General features: G+C 37.4%; 1 protein-coding gene across 1 annotated transcript in view; it reads right to left on the bottom strand.

Moving 5' to 3' along the window:
• Nucleotides 1-7,723, bottom strand: part of LOC124721120 (congested-like trachea protein) — a 168,136-nt gene extending 160,413 nt beyond the window's left edge. Inside the window, exon 1 of the mRNA XM_047245937.1 lies at nt 7,478-7,723. Coding sequence (XP_047101893.1) covers nt 7,478-7,576 — 99 coding nt within the window. The 5' untranslated portion in view covers nt 7,577-7,723. The remainder of the gene's footprint in view (nt 1-7,477) is intronic.
• Between the last annotated feature and the right edge of the window lie 12,635 nt (nt 7,724-20,358).

Below are 20,358 nucleotides of genomic sequence, written 5' to 3'. Positions count from 1 at the left end.
GGCAATCACGTTTACATCGGTAGATAACATGCCACTGATAATGAGTGTTTCCGGTAGCTGGCGCACAGTCGGCAGCATGTCTTGTCGCAGAATACTTCATGTCTTCTGATGGAGGCCTACGATTTACAAGTCTATTTTGGATGTGGAGACTGAATATAATATGAAAGGTAGTTCGTCTGTTTTAATTGATGTTCTTAAAGGTCAAACTGTATTTCGAGGTCGTTGTTTTGATTTTACTTTTTCTGTACTGACAATCCTGTTGGTCAATGTTGGTTGACTGTTGCTCTAGTACGTAACTGATATTACAATGAAAAGTCTTGCTGTGTCATTGGAGCAGATACCTCCTCATGATGTTCTTGATTATCGTACTTTTATGATCACTGCCTCAAGTTCATTGTGTTGGAGAAACATCAACTTTTTTTTTATATTGATAAACCATTGTGTGTTAGAACTCTTAGGTCTGGTACCCAAAAAGACGTCTGATCATCATCCAGACGTGGGAAGGTGACGTTTGGTATCCAATGGTCAACACGTAGCTCTCCCAACACTCGTTTCGGTCATTTAATAAGCTGACAAACACGGGCACGGAGTCACTTATAGGCTATTAGGTGCTCTGGGGAAGGGTGCCACTTGTGTCACTGTAGAACTCACTGATGCTCTTTAATTGCCTCAGCAACTTCTGGCATCCACCAAGTGATTGTCTTTCGTCAGGGGCACCCTTTTTTTAAAAAAAAAAGAAAAAAGAGGGATTCTGTTTTCCACTGCAAAAACGATCATTGTAGTGACCTGCTCAACATCATACATGGCACCATGTGGGCAAGATTCAGCGGTGACAGCAGAGGTGAAGGCTTCCCAGTCTGCCCTGTTTAAAGCCCATCTGGGTAGGTGTAGATGGATATGATGCCAGGAGAGTGACAGGAAGATGGGGAAGTGGTCAATACCACACAGGTTGTCATGTGCTCTCTAGTGAATAGACGGGAGAAGGCCAGGACTGCAAACTAAGACATCAATGGCCGAATATGTGCCATGTGCTACACTGAAATGTATGGGGGCACCTGTATTTAAGAGGCAGAGGTCGAGTTGTGACCTTAAATTTTCGACCTCCCTACCTCAGCCAACCCCACGAAGGGTTATGTGCATTAAAATCTCCCTAAAGTAGGAAAGGTTTAAGGAGTTGATCAATCAGTGCAGCCAATACGTTCAGGGGTACTGCACCATATGGAGGAAGATATACATGGCAGACAGTTATTTCCTGTGTCATCCTTATTCTGACAGCCACAGTTTCAAGACTGGTATGAAGGGGCACAGGTTCACTACATACTGAGTCCAGGACAGACCCAAAGTCCACCTGACACTATTATAGTAGCTACAGTTCCTGTAATATCCCTTATAGCTGCGGAGGGCTGGGGTCCGCATTGCCGGGAACCAGGTTAACGGGAGGGCAATGCAGAAAGCAGGTGTAAAGCTTAACAATCGCTGTTGCTCAGCCAGGTTGTGGAAAAAAACATGCTGCAATTCCACTAGAGGATTACGTGATCGTGAGACTGGGAAGGTGTGAAACACTCAATGAGGCACTCTATGCTCAGGATCACCTGCTGTCACCAAATCAGTACCTGTGCGATTGACATCCATTGTGTCTGAGGACCCAGCTGACAGATTGGGAGTGATGTCCCCCGAGAGTTGGGGTGGGTGGGTTTGGAGGGGGGGGGGCGGGGTTGCTCCTGAAGTAGGTTGTGCAGGAGCAACAGGGAGGGAAGTGCCCCCCACCATCAAGGGGGCAGATGCAGCCAACTGTACGCGGCGGAACAGAACATGGTAGAACTGTTGTCGTGCCGGCGGTGTAGGTTTTTCTCTTAGCCTCAGTGTAGGTCAGTTGTTCCAGTGTCTTATGTTCCATGTTTCTTTCTTTCTTTCTGGAGAATCCTGCAGTCTGGCGAGCAAGGCAAATGGTGCCCTCCACTGTTGACACAGATGTGAGGCGGGGCACAGGGAGTAATTGGATGTGAAGGATGTCTGCAATCCCAACAGGTGACGCTGGAAGTACAGCGGGAAGACATATGGCCGAACTTCCAGCACTTACAGCTCTGCATCAGGGGAGGGATATATGGCTTTACATCACAGTGGTAGACCATCACTTTGACCTTCTCGGGTAATGTGTCACGCTCTAAGGCCAAGATGATGGCACCAGTGGAAACCTGATTGTCCCTCGGACCCCGGGGGATATGCTAGTCGAAACGGACATACCGCTGCTCTAAATTGGCATGCAGCTCATCGTCAGACTGCAAAAGATGGTCCCTGTGAAATATGATACCCTGGACCATATTTAAGCTTTCATGCAGCATCATGGAAACAAACATCCTCCAGGTTGTCACAGGAATGTAGTGCCCATGACTGGGTAGAGGTTGCTGTTTTGATAAAGACTGACCCTGACCACATTTTGGACAAGCCCTCCACCTCCTCCTCCAAATGCTCAACAAAAAAACTGAGGCTTCATGGACATAAAGGATTCCCCATCAACTCTCTTACATACGAGACACCAGGACAAATAAGCTTCACTGCCATCCTTAGCCTGGCATTCCTCCCATGGTGTGGCCATGGGGGAGGGGGGGGGGATGGACAATTTGGGGTCGTATCTCTTAGCATTGAAGTTAGACCTCAGCTGCTTAGAGACTGCTGGTGTCTGACCACCAGCAAGAGATGACATACTACGCTTCATGGCACGAACTCCGACCAGGGGCCCTCCCCATGGGCGTCACCCAGCCACCGCAAAGGCCACCTGTGTGGCCAGGAGGCTACAACCAACAGGGTACATGGCGGCTTCACTACAATGGACTGGCTACAGTGCTGGGTATCAGGCAGCTAAGAAGTCCATTATTGTCGACAGTGCAGAAAGCGATACTGCACAGAGGATGGAGGAAAACACACCCAGGAGGGTGACCTTGCCCAACAGCTGGAGAGCAAGTGGAAGTGCAGATCCACGTCGACAAAGGATGCAAGAGATCTTGGCGCATGATGGACACTATGCACCATGTAACGCAACCTTCCCCAGTTGGCTCGCTCTTGGGGAAAATTTTGAAAAATGGAGGTCAAACCCTACAGGGGACCATCACAAAGGCCGAAACGTGCGAAACTCCTTTTAGTCACCTCTTACGACAGGCAGGAATACCTCACAGCTATTCTAACACACAGACCCACAGGAGGCCTTTCTTCTGGGGTTTTTAAGGCAATGTGCATAGCCTTGGATGGTAGGGTGGAACTGAAAATTTGCCTATCAGATTCCTTGATTGGCCTATCTTTGGGGATCCTGATTTGGTTAACAGTGTGGATGAGTCATGACAATTAAGAAATGATCACTCTCCCCGAGATAGTCATGCACTCCTTTGCATTGAAGGGAGGATGTTGGGCCTTCACATCAACAGACCACAAATGGCAGTATATGTTCCATGTTCTGCACTAAAATCAGTTTTTGTGCCACTGTTCAGTAAACATAAGTCAAAGCCCGTGATTTTTCCATTAGAGTCCTCAGATGTTTTATCAAGACCCCAAAAGGGTTGAAAGCAATAAAATTGTCCAGGAGTAAAAAAGAGGATAGTAGCTGATTGATCAGATAAACTGTCTCCTGATGTCAGCTCCCTTTCTGGAGGGAGAAAGATATCACAGACAGTAAAATTAAGTTATCTGTACGAACAGCCTGCAATGCTGTACTGAGTGGAAAATGGCCACTTAAAGTGTCCAAAAGCAGCAATGTGCAGACATCACCATATGTTTTTTCACAGCCAACTCTATAAAATATGTAAGGTGATTACATAGGATAAGCAGAGGGTGTTGCACATTTCTGGGAGTCTAGTTTCCTGAAGGGCTATACATGTTGCCAAATAAAATGGAAGTATATGGCCAAGTTCTGTTAGGCAGTGAAAATAACCATTACAGCTCCACTAGATAACGGCTGTAGGGGTACCCATGGGTGTTGGGATGAAGGCAGGAAGGTGGGTCACGTTTTAGCACCACATGTTGAGTAGAAACCATTTTAACATTAATAATTTCAAAATTAGTGGTGGTGAGGGATCTGTTGCCACAGAGACTACCAGCTCCACTATCACTTTTTTTGTCCTCTTTTTTTTACCTTTTTTATCCGTATTAACTGTGGTTGGGGTTTATTTAGTTGTCCATCAGGAAGGGATGATGAACAGGCTGTCATGCAGCCCACAGCCTGTCTTTCCATGGACAGTGGCTGATGCTGGGCCACAAGTCAGTGTTTACCTGCTGAAGACATTCGGCAGAAGGTGACCTTCCCCTGCAGGATGCCAGCAGGGGGTATGGAAATGAGGTTCCTCATCACAGACAAATTCAGATTCAGGCAGACCCTATTACCCGACAGAGAGGAATAGCAGATGACTGAACCTTTGCTACAGACATAGGCCTAGTAACCATGTTTGCCAAAATCATTTGAACAGGATGGTGTTCATATTTTTGATCTGGCTGAGAATACGAAAGGCAGTCAAGGGCTTCTCCGTATCTGTATCTTTTTTCTATTCTTAATATGGGATAGTTCAGGGAATGGGGAGCATATGGAGGTACTACTGGAATGTGCCGACAAGTGCCAAAATGGAAACATTTAAAGCACCACAGGGGTCAGGGATTGAAAAGTATGGCTTTAAATCACAGAAGTAAAGCCTTATTTTGGCCCTTTCAGGTACCACAGCACCACAAAGCCAAAACAAAGGCTCCAGTACCCACTCTCTTTATCCTTTCGCACTTGTTGGATATGGCAAAAGACTCGACACCCCAATTTTTCCAGTTTCTGTGTAGTTTATTATCTGTCTAATGTAAGACCTCAACAGAAAGTAACACCCTGGATCATGCTGAAGTTCACCTACACACACTTCCTGCCTCCTAGTGTATGGTATACAATGAGATACTCTTAGTGATTTTCTGATTTTTAAGAACAAGAACATGAACAGTCTTACTCACACGTCAACCAATGCAATCTGACAGTGAACGGCACATACCTGCCCACTAACATAACTCGTCAACAAACAGAAGTGGCCCACCTCAGAAGAGCTATCCTACTACAAGCCAAGAAGGCTGTGGCACAGACCTATGCAATAAATTTCTGACCCTCCCTCACTAGCAACCACAAAACAGCTAGTCATTTCAAATGCTCAATGACAAAATCATGCTAATAACAACTTTACAATCACATTTTCCATTGTATACATATAAATCAAGCATTAAATGAAGTCCTCAATACCACTTTGCAAACTCTCAACAAACTACCACCTTTCTACTCAACCCAGACATCTGACAACACTACACATAAGTGTGTCATTACAACCAACATACTGAAAGATAATACGCATGCAAGGAAATAATGCCAGTTTTCTGTGTTCTTTTCGTCTGCACACATCACATGACATAACACCATTCCTTCCAGCGTGTATGTAACATAGAAGACCTGCCGATCAAAAACGTTGACAATTAAAATTTCTGGATTTACAACTCGATAATAAATTCAGTTGGGAAGGGCATACCATAGAATTGCTGAAGTGCCTAAACAAGTGTGTATTTTCTGTGAGAATGTTGTCAGATGTAAGAGACACAAATACAAAAAAACTTGCATAATTTGCTTACTTTCATTTTATTATGTCATAAGCGCTCATTTTCTGGGTACCTCAATTGGAGAAAAAGATTTTAGTGTGTAAAAGCACGCAATAAGAATCATTTGTGATGTAAATTCAAGATCATCATGCAGAAACCTGTTCAAGAAACTTTATATTCTAACCACAGCTTCACAGTATATTTATTCCTTCCTGAAATTTGTTGCAAGAAATATATCTCTGTTTCCAACCAATAGTTCAATACATAGTATCATTACTAGGAATAAGAACAATCTACATAAACACCCGAATTCCCTTCCCTCTGTCCAAAAAGGGGTCCAATGTTAAGGAACTCACATTTTCAATAAATTGTCAGCAACTGTTAAAACTTTGTTTCAGATAAAGCACAGTTAAAACAGAGTTTGAAAAACTTGATAGGCAACTCCTCCCATTCTATAGACGAACATTTTAACAAGGACTGTTAAGACTAGCTTAAGTTAAAGTGTCTGTTAGATTTCAGTTTTGACAGCACTTGTTGGCCACACCAGTCAAGATTAGGTATTTTGTGTACAACAAATTTATTAAAAGTGCATAACAATGTTTCATTCTGACAGTGCATTTATTCCGTAAATATTAGCGATTCCAGTTTACTGGAATGCACTTCTCTATTTCAACAGTTTCTTAACAAATGATAGAATAGTAAGTATTATATTCAAATGTTTTATGCTTTTTATGTTATACTTTCCGACATGTTCCATGCCCGTAAGAAACATCTCATTATTGGGTCTATGGAACAAAAACTGAATCTAATCTAATCATTATGGTGTCAGACCAATTTGATAACTGTAGGTTCAGTTGCATCAATTTTATTAAGTCCAGAATAGAGAGCACTACGAAGGGCATTACCATTGACACTCTTGAAGATCATTTAATCATGGTCCTACCTACGGCAGCACATCATTTGGATTTCACCAAGCATAATTCTGTTCTATTTTTGACAGAGGGTGATCATTAAAAATGACTTGGGGCTTTCTGGAGCATAAGTGAATACTAGTTTACGCTACAAAACTCTTAAATCACACATTACTACTCAATCTATAAATGACAAAACGAACTTAATATCGTACTGCTCCGAGTCATGAGAAAGCAGAAGGTACAGCGAAACTAAAGCACCTTGGTTAGCTGAAGCTGCCCATACACTACGATACATAAAAATCTATTTCTGAAATAATACAATCTGACAACATAACTAAAACGTTTATAGGATTGGATCTAATTTCAGTTATTTTGTAGCAACTTATTTCACTGTATACACGCGTTTTTCGATCACAAGTTCCTCAGTTTTCATCGCAAATGGAACCTTTATCTATCTACACTTAATGAAGAAACGGACACCAGTGAACACCCATACAGATTTAACCAAAATATTTTTTGTAAATATGGCACAGTCGGGCAAATGCGTCCCACTGCTTAGAACATTAAATATTTAATCTTCTTCTAACCATCGTAACAACTCAGCAGTCTCCATAAATATCACAAGAGCAATGATTAAAGAGGGATCAAAGTTCAGTTTCGCCATTCTACTATTCAGCAACACGAAGTCCTAATTTCGGATGTGCACCAGGTCTGGCGTAACCTCTTGCGTAAGCTCTTGCCGTAGAGTGAGAAAATAGCAAATTTTCACACACCGTTTGGCTGAAATTCAAAAGGAACACAACAGTAACGAGAAACAATATGTCAACACGATTCACGTAAGCACAATAATGGAAGTGTACAACACAGCGTACATCTCCTACATTCTCTGCAACGAAATGTTACTCCACAACGTAACAATTACATCCATCACATTCACTAAATTTCCTAGTTCATGCAACACCAACCTTTATAGTATCCAGAGGGTGGCCCACTACAACAGTACATACGCCACCAAAACCACCACAAACGAAGTATTTAACTGGGCTAACTTTGTTCTTCCCCATCTTGGCTGGATCAAAATGAACTGCTTTTACTGCTCAACCCAGAGTTCTTATATTTGTACTGTACACGCTACCACCACCAATCCTAGCGGCTCCTGCCACACACTTCACAGTTCAGTTCACCAACAACTCACAATCATTGACAGGCAGATATTCCACTCATTTAACGAAAGAGTATAGGTAGACCAATTGACCCACAGGCAACGAAAACTTGCACATTTATCCCTCCACCACAACAACGATCAGTCAGATGGCGTGTGGATACGCCCTATTGGCTCACTGTAACGCCAGCTGGCCTGAAAGTCAAAATAATTAAAACAAGTTAACTTGCTGGCGTCATGCCGCACAACTATAGCCCATGAAAACTCGCACGCATACAGGGTCTGTACAAGGAAGATGCACTTGTGGGAAATATTGTGGAAATGGAAGAGGATGTAGATGAAGACGAGAAGCTAGATGTGTACTGAATGAAGAATTTGACAAAGCACTGAAAGACTTAAATCGAAACAAGGCCCTGGGAGCAGACAACATTCTGTTAGAGGAACTTATAGCCTTGGAAGAGCCAGCCATGACAAAACTCTACCATCTGGTGAGCAACACGTATGAGATGAGCGAAAGACCCCTAGACTTCCAGAAGAACTTAATAATTCCAGCTGCACAGGAAGCAGATGCTGACAGGTGTGAAAATGACCGAACTATTAGTTAATAAGTAACGGTTGCAAAATGCTAACAAGAATCCTTCACACAAAAATTAGAAAAACTGGTAGAAGCCAACCGCGGAGAAAATCAGTATGGTTTCTGGAGAAATGTAAGAACACGTGAGGCAATACTGACCCTACGACTTCTCATAGAAGATAGGGTAAGGAAAAGCAAACCTGTGTTTCTAGAATTTCCAGACTTAGAGAAAGCTTTTGACAATGTTTGCTGGCATACTCTCTTTCAAATTCTAAGGGTGACAGGGATAAAATACAGGGAACGAAACACTATTAATGGCAGTTATAAGAGTCAAGGGGCGTGAAAGGGAGGCAGTGGTTCAGAAAGGAGTGAACAGGCCTGTAGCCTATAACCAATCTTATTCAATCTGTATATTGAGCAAGGAGTAAAGGATATCAAAGAAAAAAACTGGAGTAGGAATTAAAGTCTAGGCAGAAGAAATAAAAAGTTTGAGGTTTGCTGATGACATTTCAATTTTGTCAGAGACAGCAAAGGACTTGGAAGAGCAGTTGAACAAAATGGACAGAGTCTTTAAAGGAGGATATAAGGTGGACATCAACTAAAGCACAACAAAGATAACGGAATGTGGTTGAGTAAAATCGGGTGATACTGAGGGAATTAGATAAGGCAATGAGATACTTAAAGTAGTAGACGAGTTTTGCTATTTGAGAAGCTGAATAACGGATGATGGCAGAAGTAGGGAGGATATAAAATGTAGACTGGCGATGGCAAGAAAATCGCTTCTGAAGAAGAGAAATTTGATAATATCATGTATAGATTTAGGTGGCAGAAAGTCCTTTATGAAAGTATTTGAATGAAAGTTAAACATGGACAATAAACTGTTTAGACAAGTAGAGAATAGAAGCTTTTGAAATGTGGTGCTATAGCAGAATGTTGAAGGTTAAATGGGTAGCTCATGTAACTAATGAGAAGGTACTGAACAGCATTGGGGAGAAGAGAAATTTGTGGTAAAACCTTAGTAGCACAAGGTATCGATTAGTAGGATACATTCTTAGGCATCAAGGGATCACTAGTTTCGTACTGGAGGGCAGTGTTGGGGGCAAAAATCGTAGAGGAAGAACAAGAGATGAATACACTAAGCAGGTTCAGAAGAATATAAGTTGCAGTAGTTACCTACAGATGAAGAAGCTTGCACAGGATAGAGTAGCATGGAGAGCTGTATCAAACCAGTCTTTTGACTGAAGACCACAACAATAACATGTAATAGCCCTTCTATACTAGATTAAAATCCTTGCTAGAAACATTTTAAGGAAAACTGTGTACAAGAGAAAGGCTACACAAATCTGGCACATTGAATTCTTTATTCAAAGGAGAAATAATACACAAACCAGGCACGCTGAATTCTTTATTCAGTCTCCATTTATTTAAAAGTCACAGTAGTACTTCATATCCAAAAATTTTTGTACATATGTTTGAATTTAGAAATGTTGCCATAGTACAGATGCATCCTCTGGACAAAAATCTCAAAACATTTCTCTTTGTAATGCGACTTGCTTTGAATAATTATTGCTGCCAGATTACAACTTTGCATCTATCAGCCATCCTACATTTGTACTACTTTGTGTTCATAGCTGGTGAACTCCATTACCGTGGTCTATCAGCTGAGGCTGTACATGTTGGTGGGGAGCTATTTTTCTCTGCTGGCTATAAATAGCACATGTAGCTTAGACAATTTTGTCAAATATTTGCAACTGAAATAGTATTGATTTTTCATGCAAGTGAAATTTGGAAACCAGAATTCCAAACACATTTTCCAAAACATGTCAAGCACTCAACAGTCTGCAATTTAAATTCTTTCCCCGAAACTCGGTGGACCATGCTTTGAAAAACGATTCATTAAATATTGTGTTGATGGAAACGTGTCATCTAAATCTGCATCTTCTGGCAGGCCGAGAGTTCTCGATTGTTTTGCCAATTTTTGAGTACTTTTTGAAAAATACCACCATCTCATGCCCTTTTTGATTCAGCTGTATCAATGTAAGTGAATCAGGTTTAGAATCATATAGACTATATATTTTGAAAGCTTTCACGAACTATCCATCTACCAAAAAAATTACACAGACCTGTTTCTGAAAAACTAGCGATTAACTCTATTATGCCTTTGTTTACTGCAATCTAAGCTATGGCATTATTCTGTAGGGTAATTCTCCAGCGACCAGGATAATTTTTATTTGGCGGAAGTAATCCATTTGGTGCACTTATGAGGTTACCAAAAATAATATATTATGCAAAATTTATTTCAAAGAATTACAGATAATGACTCTTCCACTTCTTCTGACATACAGCTGCCTTTTGCGCTTAAAAGGAAACCTTAACCGTTACTATATTAGGTAGTCCATTCATAATCATAATACTCATCAAGTATTAAAGACAGACAAACCTACAACTCTACTTAAAAAACACAAGGCAGTTATGAAAATGTAGGAACAAAGCTTTTCAACACATTACCTGTGCAGGTAGACAATGCCTCTCTTAATATCTTTAAAAATAAAACCCAAGAATGGCCAACAGAGAAAGCTTTTTACAGTGTTGAAGAATTTGAAAACTTTTTAGAAGTAGACCTGATTTACTAATTAACTCATAACACTGTTTGTTTGTACCATCTTTCTATCTTCTTTTGTTCCTTGTGGTATCCTGTCTTATGTATATAATGAATGTGCAAGTACCTAAATTATGTTCATCTCAAATTTTACGATTAAGTATATTGGGAAGTTTTTGTGTATACCCTCTATTCTTTTATTATACGAAACTTAATAAATAACTTAACAACAGTCAGTTTCAATGACACAAATTTCCAGCCAACTGGTTACAAATAGAATTTAAAATTCTTTAACTAGTTTTCAATGTCACAAATTAAACACTTCTCCATACTTTGCTGAGTTTTGTTTACACCTAAGTATTTCATTACTACCACTTGATGCCATTTGGTATCATTCGACTGAACTACAATGTTTGATAAGTAAACCTAATTAATTTACAGGTACCTCATACTGAATAGAATAGAAGAACACAATGAGGAGCTTTCAGATTCGATGGAATTTCCCATTCTTTAGTGCAGTAGATGGGAAACATGTTGTGATAAACTGTCCACCAAAAAGTGTTTCGGCATTCCATAATTACAATGGCACATTTAGCATTGTTCTCTTCACAGTTGCAGGCAGTATTTATTTATTTATTTATTCATCCATCTTAAAGCATTTGCACACACTCAGGGTAGTCATGAGTAATGTACAAGAGGTTCTATGGAGTATGATTAACATGTTAAGAATCATACTTACATACACTATCAAAGTACACATGAATTAAGGAACTTACATAAAAAAAGCATATGTGATACATAAAAATTTCACAATGTGGTTAATAGATAAATATGAAACTAAATGTTAATGTTTTGAACATGGCAGTGGTCAGCGACCGCAATTAATTACAATGTCACAAAATTCACGCCAACCAGTTGAAAATATAATTTAAAATTCTTTAACTAGTTCTCAACGCCAACTAGGGGCGCCTTCTTTAGATAAAACTGTTACCTTGCCTAACAATATTACAGGAAGGTACATTAATAGTAGGTAGGCATTAGAACAAATACTTAATTAAAAAAAATTAAATTACATAATAATACTCACATGTGGTTAACACGAAATTTGAGCAACATCGATTTAGTCAAAACATTAAAACCACAATTGAAACATTTTCCACCTGAATACATAACAGGTACAGTCAAAATTTTAAAACAATATATAAATATGACACTAAGGGCAATACCTGAGAGACACGAGAGAGTAACAGCACTGTGCGAGTGGGCCGTAGCAAATGACGATGCGGACATGATATAGCTCGCACCATCTAGTAGCAGTATTTACAAAGGTTTAACAACATCTATACGAAATTAATGTAATAGCGATTGACAAATTAACAGGATGTAAATCATAAAAGCAAGGGAGAGGAAAACAGTATTTAAGAGCCTATCAGGGAAGTGGATAACCAACATTAGCTATCAGACATCTTTAAGCCATTGAAAAATTTTTTATTATGTGTCTGCAGTTGTTCGTTTAATATGAGACCATCATTTAGAGAAAGATGCTTGAAGATCTATAACTCATCCAAAATGTATAGTCTAAAACCTTTTCTTTCACAGCGCAAAATTCCTTGTCATGAATTTCCATAGGTTTGTGGCCTGTGATCAACAGGTGGTCAGCAAAGGTTGAGTTATAAATGTTAGAACCATTTTTCCCTAAAAGATGCTCCTTGTATCTAGCAGAGAAAGCACAACTTGTTTGGCCTATGTAATAGGCTTTACATGTGTCACAACTTATTTTATAGATTCCTGAATTCTGGAGGGGAGGCCATTCCGATTTTAAATTATGTATAAGGTTGCTATGCAAGCTGTCGTTAGTAGAACAAGGTACGTTGCACTTAATTTGTTCCTGAGTAATCGATGAATCCTGTAAGACACTGGCCCTATATATGGAATGGATAATATTTTTTCTTTTCTTCAACTTCATTGTTAAAAGGAGTGCTGAGAGTAGAAATTTCTGAAGATTTTATCTACTATAGTCGGCTTATATTCGTTATGAACTGCAATGGTTTTTAAAAGATTTATCTCAGATGCAAGATTTTCGACAGACAGTGCTGTGGAAACAGCTCTATGGATGGCTGAGTAAAAAAAGTCTTTATTATGGGCTTCAGGAGGCGTTGAAGAGGCTGGTACAATCTGGTCCGTATATGGTTCTTGGGAAAAATGTTAAAGGATATTCTATCGTCAGTTATCGCTAATGGTAAATCCAAGTAGTTTAAATGACGATGTTCATTTTTGCACTCACATGTGAATGTAATTTATTTGTGCAGTTCATTGAAGATTTTTAACAGGAGGTCAGTACCAGATCCAGGGCCTTTATAAATAATCAAAATGTCATCAGCGTATCTGCAATAAAATAAAATACCTAATGCTGAAGCTGAAAATTTTTAAAAAAAATTTTCTTCTATTGAATTTATGAAAATATTGGATACAACACTTGCTAATGGATTGCCCATAGGGAGTCCATCATGTTGTTGGTATAACTGTCCATTGAAATCGAAATAATTATATTTCTAACTGAGAACTGATTGCAAGTAAATATTTTAGGGAAATCAAGCTTCAAGAAAATAGAGAATTGGTTAGTGCTACACAAGAAAGTGAATGTGTGAAGTACCGTAAAAAAATATATGTGTTTGTTGGTGTTCTCAGTATATTCCAATCATAAAATCTTCTCATATGATCAACGAAGAGTTGTTATTGTCTTTTTGCAATATTTCAGTGAGTTTCCTACCTATCATCTTTGCCTGATGATAATGGGTAGCAGAATCAGAATTTTTATTGTCCCATAGCATATAAAGTTAAACATAGATTTAATGTACAGGGAACTTGTCAACAATGCAATTAAAATTCGTATGTATTACAAAAACAATAGATAACAATAAAATCAGTATAAAGACATTATTATTATTGCAGTCGTTTAGTTTGCATAAAACAGGAAAGCTTAATTAACAAAACGTGTGAAGCATTTGCTTTCTTGGTCAGATTTTCACATTATCATTTATAAATATTTGTAAGAAATAATAGCATTTCTGTACTAACAACTTTTGTATCTTTTGTTCCAGTTGCCTTAGCTCCATGCTGTGGATTTGTTTCTTTTTTAGAATGTTGTAAATGCCCATGTATTCTGGGGTTTGTGGGTGTGGATTTAATCTATGAGTTGTAAACATGGAATTCCCCTCCTTCTTAGCACCAGTGTTTATGTTTAAACATAAATACCGGTGCTAGGAACAAGTTGAACAACTTTGGTTGCTATACACAAAAATAATCAGTTCATAAATGTACAAACAGGGGCCACTTAATATTTTTAAATATCTTGACAGTGGGCAACAGAATTCCTTCGGTTTTGCATTACACATGTTTCTAACAATCGATTACTGTATTTTTAATATTCTAATCATTTTGCTTGTGTTACATCAAAAATTAATGCTATACATTATAACCAATTCAGAATAGTTGTGGTGAACTTCTTTTCTCGTCTCCATGCTAATTGAATATGTCAGAATCTTCGATGCAATGGTCAGGCTGTGTACTTTATTTGATAAGTACTTTATGTGTGAAATTTAGGATAGATTTTGGTCCAAGTGCATTTCTAAAATTTTACACAGACTGCTTCTTTCAGTACTGGGTTTCTACGATTAATGTGGTTTTCATTTACGTTAGAATTTCAGTTTTAAACTGCAGTAAATGTGTGTTTCCAATATTCAGTTTCAATCGATTTAGTTAGAACCAGTTTTCTAAACTGTCTAGTAGATTTGCGACAGTTCAAGAAATTTGTTCCGATTCATTTCTATCGACAAGGGCAGAAGTATCGTCAGTGGACAAAACTGAGTGTGAATTTACATTTAGGGGAAAGGCGTGTATATGAAGCAGAAACAAAATTGAACCCAGGATTGAACGTTGTTGAATGGCTTGTGAAATTATCATCCATTCAGAGAAGGAATTTCCCTTGCTTGATGATACAACTACCCTTTGTTTTATGTTTGTGAGATGTTACTAAACTACTCTAAAGTACAGCCCATTATCCTGTATCTTCCCATTTTATACAGATCAAGTGATGGTTTACACATTCAAATGCTTTTTTGAGGTCGCAGAATAAGCCTGCAACTTCTGTCGACTTGTCTAAAGAGGAAATCATTTTTTTCACAAAAATATTAATTGCCTCTATTGTGCTGTTTCCTTTCTGAATGCCATATTGATTATCTGAAATTATGTTTGATGTTTGCATACATTTTTAATTTGCTTTACCACAACTTTTCAAATATTTTTGAAAAAAAGTAGAAGAACAGAGATTGGGTGTTGGCTCCCCATACCCTCTCCTCTTTAAACAAAGATTTTAACTCTGAACGCTTTAGGGCACCTGGAATGTGGCCTTCTTCAATTGGTTTATTATTTAATGAGCATAGAAGGTGGGCTACTATCATGCCAGCTGCTGTAATTGTTTTCATAGGTATGCCATACCACCCTGCAGGATTTTGGTTTTTTAGCTGTATTATAGTTTTCTCTACATATACAGTTTTGGATTTAAACAAATCCGTAATTCATGTTTGTGTGGAGATTTTAAAGCCTGATGTTTGTTTCCTCAAGACATGGGTACTTCATGGGGTCTGCGCCACACTCGAAGCCTACCATTACCTCTTAGCAACTGAAATCTGGATTCATTTGACCAGGTCCCGGTTTTCCAACCTTCTAGAGTGCAACCGATATTGTCACGAGCCTAGGAGAGGCGGTGCAGGAAATGTCGTGCCGTTAGCAAATGCACTCGCGTCAGTCGTCTGTTGCCATAGACCATTACCGCCGACCTTCGCCGCACTGTCTAAGAGATACGTTCGTCGTACTTACCACATTGATTTCTGCGGTTATTTCAATCAGTGTTACTTGTCTGTTAGCTCTGACAAATCTACGCAAACGCCACTGCTGTCAGACAAGACGCGAAGGCCGTGTGCCACTCTGTTTTCCGTGGTGAGAGGCAATGTCTCCAGTGTGGTGTTCCTGGCACATACTTGACACTGTGGATCACGGAATATTGCATTCCCTAACGATTTCCGAAATTGAATGTCCCATGCATCAACCTCCAGCTACCATTCTGCGTTCAAAGTCTGTTAATTCCCATCGTGCAGCCATAATCACATCGGAAACCTTTTCACATGAAGCACCTGAGTAGAAATGACAATTCCGCCCCTGCATTTCTCTTTTGTAGCTTGTGTACGTGACACTACCTCCATCTGTGCATGTGCGTATTGCTATCCCATGGTTTCCGTCACCTCAGTGTGTGTGTGTGTGTGTGTGTGTGTGTGTGTGTGTGTGTGTGTGTGTGTGTGTCTGCTCGAGAGGAGAGAGGGGGGAGACAGAGAGAGAGAGAGAGAGAGAGAGAGAGAGAGAGAGAGAGAGAGAGAGAGAGTGTAAAGAAGTATACCAGTAACCATACACAGGTGTTAACAAACGTATCAGAAACTGTCTTTTTACTGTACTTATCGTACTTTTGTTTATTCATAAAGTGTTCCATTAACTGCATTAACTTTGACAAGGCCAATTGTATTACAATGTACTGAACGGCTTATAATGAACATTCTAAACACTCTAAATGTTCTATGATCAAATACAATTAAGCTCAAGATGTAACAATCATACACTACCGAGAAAAAAATTAATACACCTAGAAAGACGACTTCGATTTGGATCCGATGACGATAAATGCCACCTGGAGAATAGTGGATGTACTGATAATGGTTTTAACTTTGTCCCTTTCATAATGAAGATAAAGAAGATGGGGAAGAAGAAAATGTACTGGCATTGGAGGACACAGTAAGCGAACCACAGTTGCCCACACCAAGTGACAGTGTTTAATCTTGCAGCAGCAGCTCACAGTAAGCACCAAAACAGAGAGCGAAATACAAGAGTAGCAAAGACCTTTTTCAGAATCTTGAAAATGCTGTTAATACTCTAACGTTAATCACAGAACAGCCCAAGGAGAATCATGAAATTGCCAGCTTTGGTAAGAGTATTTTGGTGCAAATGCAGAAGGCACCAGAAGAGTATGAAATTCAACTCATGGAAAAATTCAATCGTTAATTACCGCTAAACAGAAGCGTTTCTTGACCAAATGCCAAAAGAAAGAATTTAACCACTAAGGACAGTTCGTTGCTCGCGATGAAATACAGAACAGTGAAGAAGGACTGTCACAGTCTCAAGCGATCGTCTTGTAATGCCACGCTAAATTAAGTTGTAGTGGTACTCTGTACTGAAATTTTGTATGTATGTGTATTTTGCTCTTTCATAATAATAAAAGCTAATTAAATAGTGTTATGCTTTACCTTTATGTATACACACAGTGTCATTTAGATGGCATCACAAAAAATTGGGAAAATTTCGCTCTTATTGATTTTTGGAACACTATATAGATGCTGCAGAGATGAATATGAATCTCCACTTGCCAAGAAACCCAAATGTGATCTGCAGTTACAGTTCTGGCGACAATGCTTCTCACATTACGTTATCTTTCTTCCTTATTGCATTATTAATTCTATTTAGATGAAATGTGAACTGTTCTGGACATTCTCAGATGAGAAAAATAACATATCATGTGCTCTGCATCAATTTCTTTCAGCAAGGTCCTGAGCAATCGAGCTGACGTCTTTTCTTTATCTAATCATGAATTCAAACATGTCTATTATTTCTCTTCTGAGGCAGCGATTTCGTGCAGACAGATATTGACTCTACCGCTGCTGGAACAGCCAAAATTTTCATTACAGACACGACTTCAGCACTCACGTCGTTTTTACGTCTTGTACAATTCTCATATAAAATGAAAACAAAGCAGATTTTTCTGACTAGGCGCTACCAAGTGTACTAGAATACATTCTCATAATCATGGAAGGTTAAAATAATATGTTAACAATTTCAGTTTTGTGATCGTATTTCATTTCCACTTTCGTAGATCAGATATTAATTGTCTTGCAGAATGCTGAAGTTATTTTTGTTTGACTGCTAAATAAATTTGGCTTTTAATAGTAAACTAAAATTAATTGTTCTTTTCCACTGAAGCAGTCAATTCAATTGAAACAAAGTGTTTCATTCCAATGTATTGGCTAGTTAGAACTGTTCAGTCTATTGCAAGTGCATATTTTCATGGAATTATAAGATCACATATGATGCCTTGATAAAGAACCAAATGTAAGAGAATACCCAAGGAAATCAGCATCCCAAAAACCACACCGAAAAGTATAATATCAGGTACTTCATTGTGAATCAGGACATATGAATATGCTACTTTTATCATATAATGGAAGGCTTGCAGATGTTAAACGTATGAGCATGCATACTGTTCACTTGAAGGTGATTAACCAGGCGAATTTGGTCAACAGTTTGGTAGAAAACATTTTGTTTAAAATATATTGACAGCTTTAGCAGCATAAATAGTCTCTTTATTTTATTATCTATTAATAAATAAATTTGTATCATCTTGTCTGAAAATATTTACAACATTACGATTATCTCTAACTGTTTTGGTATTTTTTAATATGTTTGACTTAAATAAAAATCAGCTTTTAATAAATGGATAGTACATGTTAGACTAAAGATGAATTTGGTTTTTAACAATAGAGCTGACAAAGAAAATTAATATTGGCAAATAAAGATCAAATTTTAACAATTTTTAAACATTAAATCTTAAACGTAAGAATGTTAAACATAAACCATGAACATAAAGAAGTTGAATGTAAATGTTGAACATAAAAAGTTGATTTTTATAATCATCATTAAAGTGTTTAAAATAGTAAATAAATAAAATTGATAAACGATTTAGATTTTTATTAATAAAAGTTTTTTCAGGATTTGGTGTTGAAATCTTTTCAAATAAATTCGAAATCAGAATAAATAATAAAAGGTACTCATAATGAATGTCTATAACTTTCACCCTCTATGGGCATAGTTATTATTACTTCTTTCTGTTCTTTCTAATCGTTTTCATGATTATTTAATTTTTCTAGGGAATGAAAACATCTTAAACATGTATCACAAGGCAAAATTGTTCCATTGCATTCAGTTGTTTGTGAAGTAATTAATGTAGATAGATGTCTCATCCAACATTAATGAGAATTATTTTTATCTTGAATTAAAAGAGGATTAACATGTTCTTCTCATTTATTTTCTGTATCGGAAAGAAAACATGCAATAAATTTTTGATCATATGCCTAATCAATGTTTGAAATAATAGATTTATTTTAAAACTTTAATATCTCTTAACTGACTATGATGTTTATTTTTAAAAAGTTTCATCTAGTTTAAGCCAATATTTTTATAATTATTAACTCTTTCTACATGATCATTTGCTGGCTATACAGCTGATTTTATTAGATAAAGGAAATGTAACTGATCTGTGATTCCAAATTATTTACAGCTTGTTATCTTTAATTTCTTTTGGTAAATCGATATGAGAAGAACTAAAAATTGGATTTATCTATTAACATTTAATTCTAAACAATTTATATAAAATACAGACCAAACACATTCTTTTCTTTGGGTTTGTGAGTTAATAACGTATTTATTGACTTTTGATATCAATATTTTAAAACTCTTATTCTGAATGTAACTTGAATACTTGTTTTAAAATAAAAATCTAGTATTTTATTATTTTTAAAATTTTAATAAAATTTAATATTAGCTTTAATTGTTCTTCTTTGTATTTCAATATTCTTAAAGCTAGTGATTGCTTATTCTGTAATTTGATAAAAATTCGTATGGTTCAAAAATAGTACCAACATCATTAATTTCATAAATTATAATTCTCGATTCAAAAGCAGAAGCGATTCTATTAATTCGCTTACATGATTTACAATTTTCATCATAATCTAGGAAATTGAAGAAAGGTAAATTATTGTGAGAATTGTTTGTTTAATTTCCTGATATTTGTCTAATAGTCTTGTTTATTAACCTTAGAAAATTTTTTCTTTATACTGATTTTACAATGATTAATTAAATTATTTTATTCATGACATCATCCTCATTCTTAATATATCCCACGGATTTTTTGATAAGACAGATTAATCATTATTAATTAACTTTCGTACTTTTTCTTATTTTTTTGATTTACAGTTTTGATGTTGTTTTAAAGATTTTTTATGCAGTTTGTTATTGTTATAATCAATATTATCAACAGGGTTTTAGCATAAAATTCGTTAATTTTTCAGTTTTCCCAGATTTCAAAATTTCCAAAATTCTTTTATATTTTTGTATCCTTGTTCTCTACTCTTTATTTCTTTCATATAAGAAGTAATCAATAAATTGGAAGAGATCTTGTATAGTTACATTTGAATGTCGATTTTTTTACAAATGTTTCTAATTCTGTATAACTGAATGCTTGATTTTCTTTAGAATAGTTTTCAAAAATTGCTCTGCTTTGGCATACATTTTGTTTTTGTTTTTTATTTATATGGAAAAATACTAGAATTTTAATTTTTAAAAACGTTTATCGTTT

The sequence above is a fragment of the Schistocerca piceifrons genome, chromosome X (genome assembly GCF_021461385.2).
Source record: "Schistocerca piceifrons isolate TAMUIC-IGC-003096 chromosome X, iqSchPice1.1, whole genome shotgun sequence".
Lineage (NCBI taxonomy): Eukaryota > Metazoa > Arthropoda > Insecta > Orthoptera > Acrididae > Schistocerca > Schistocerca piceifrons.
This window is presented reverse-complemented; position numbering and strand designations above follow the sequence as displayed.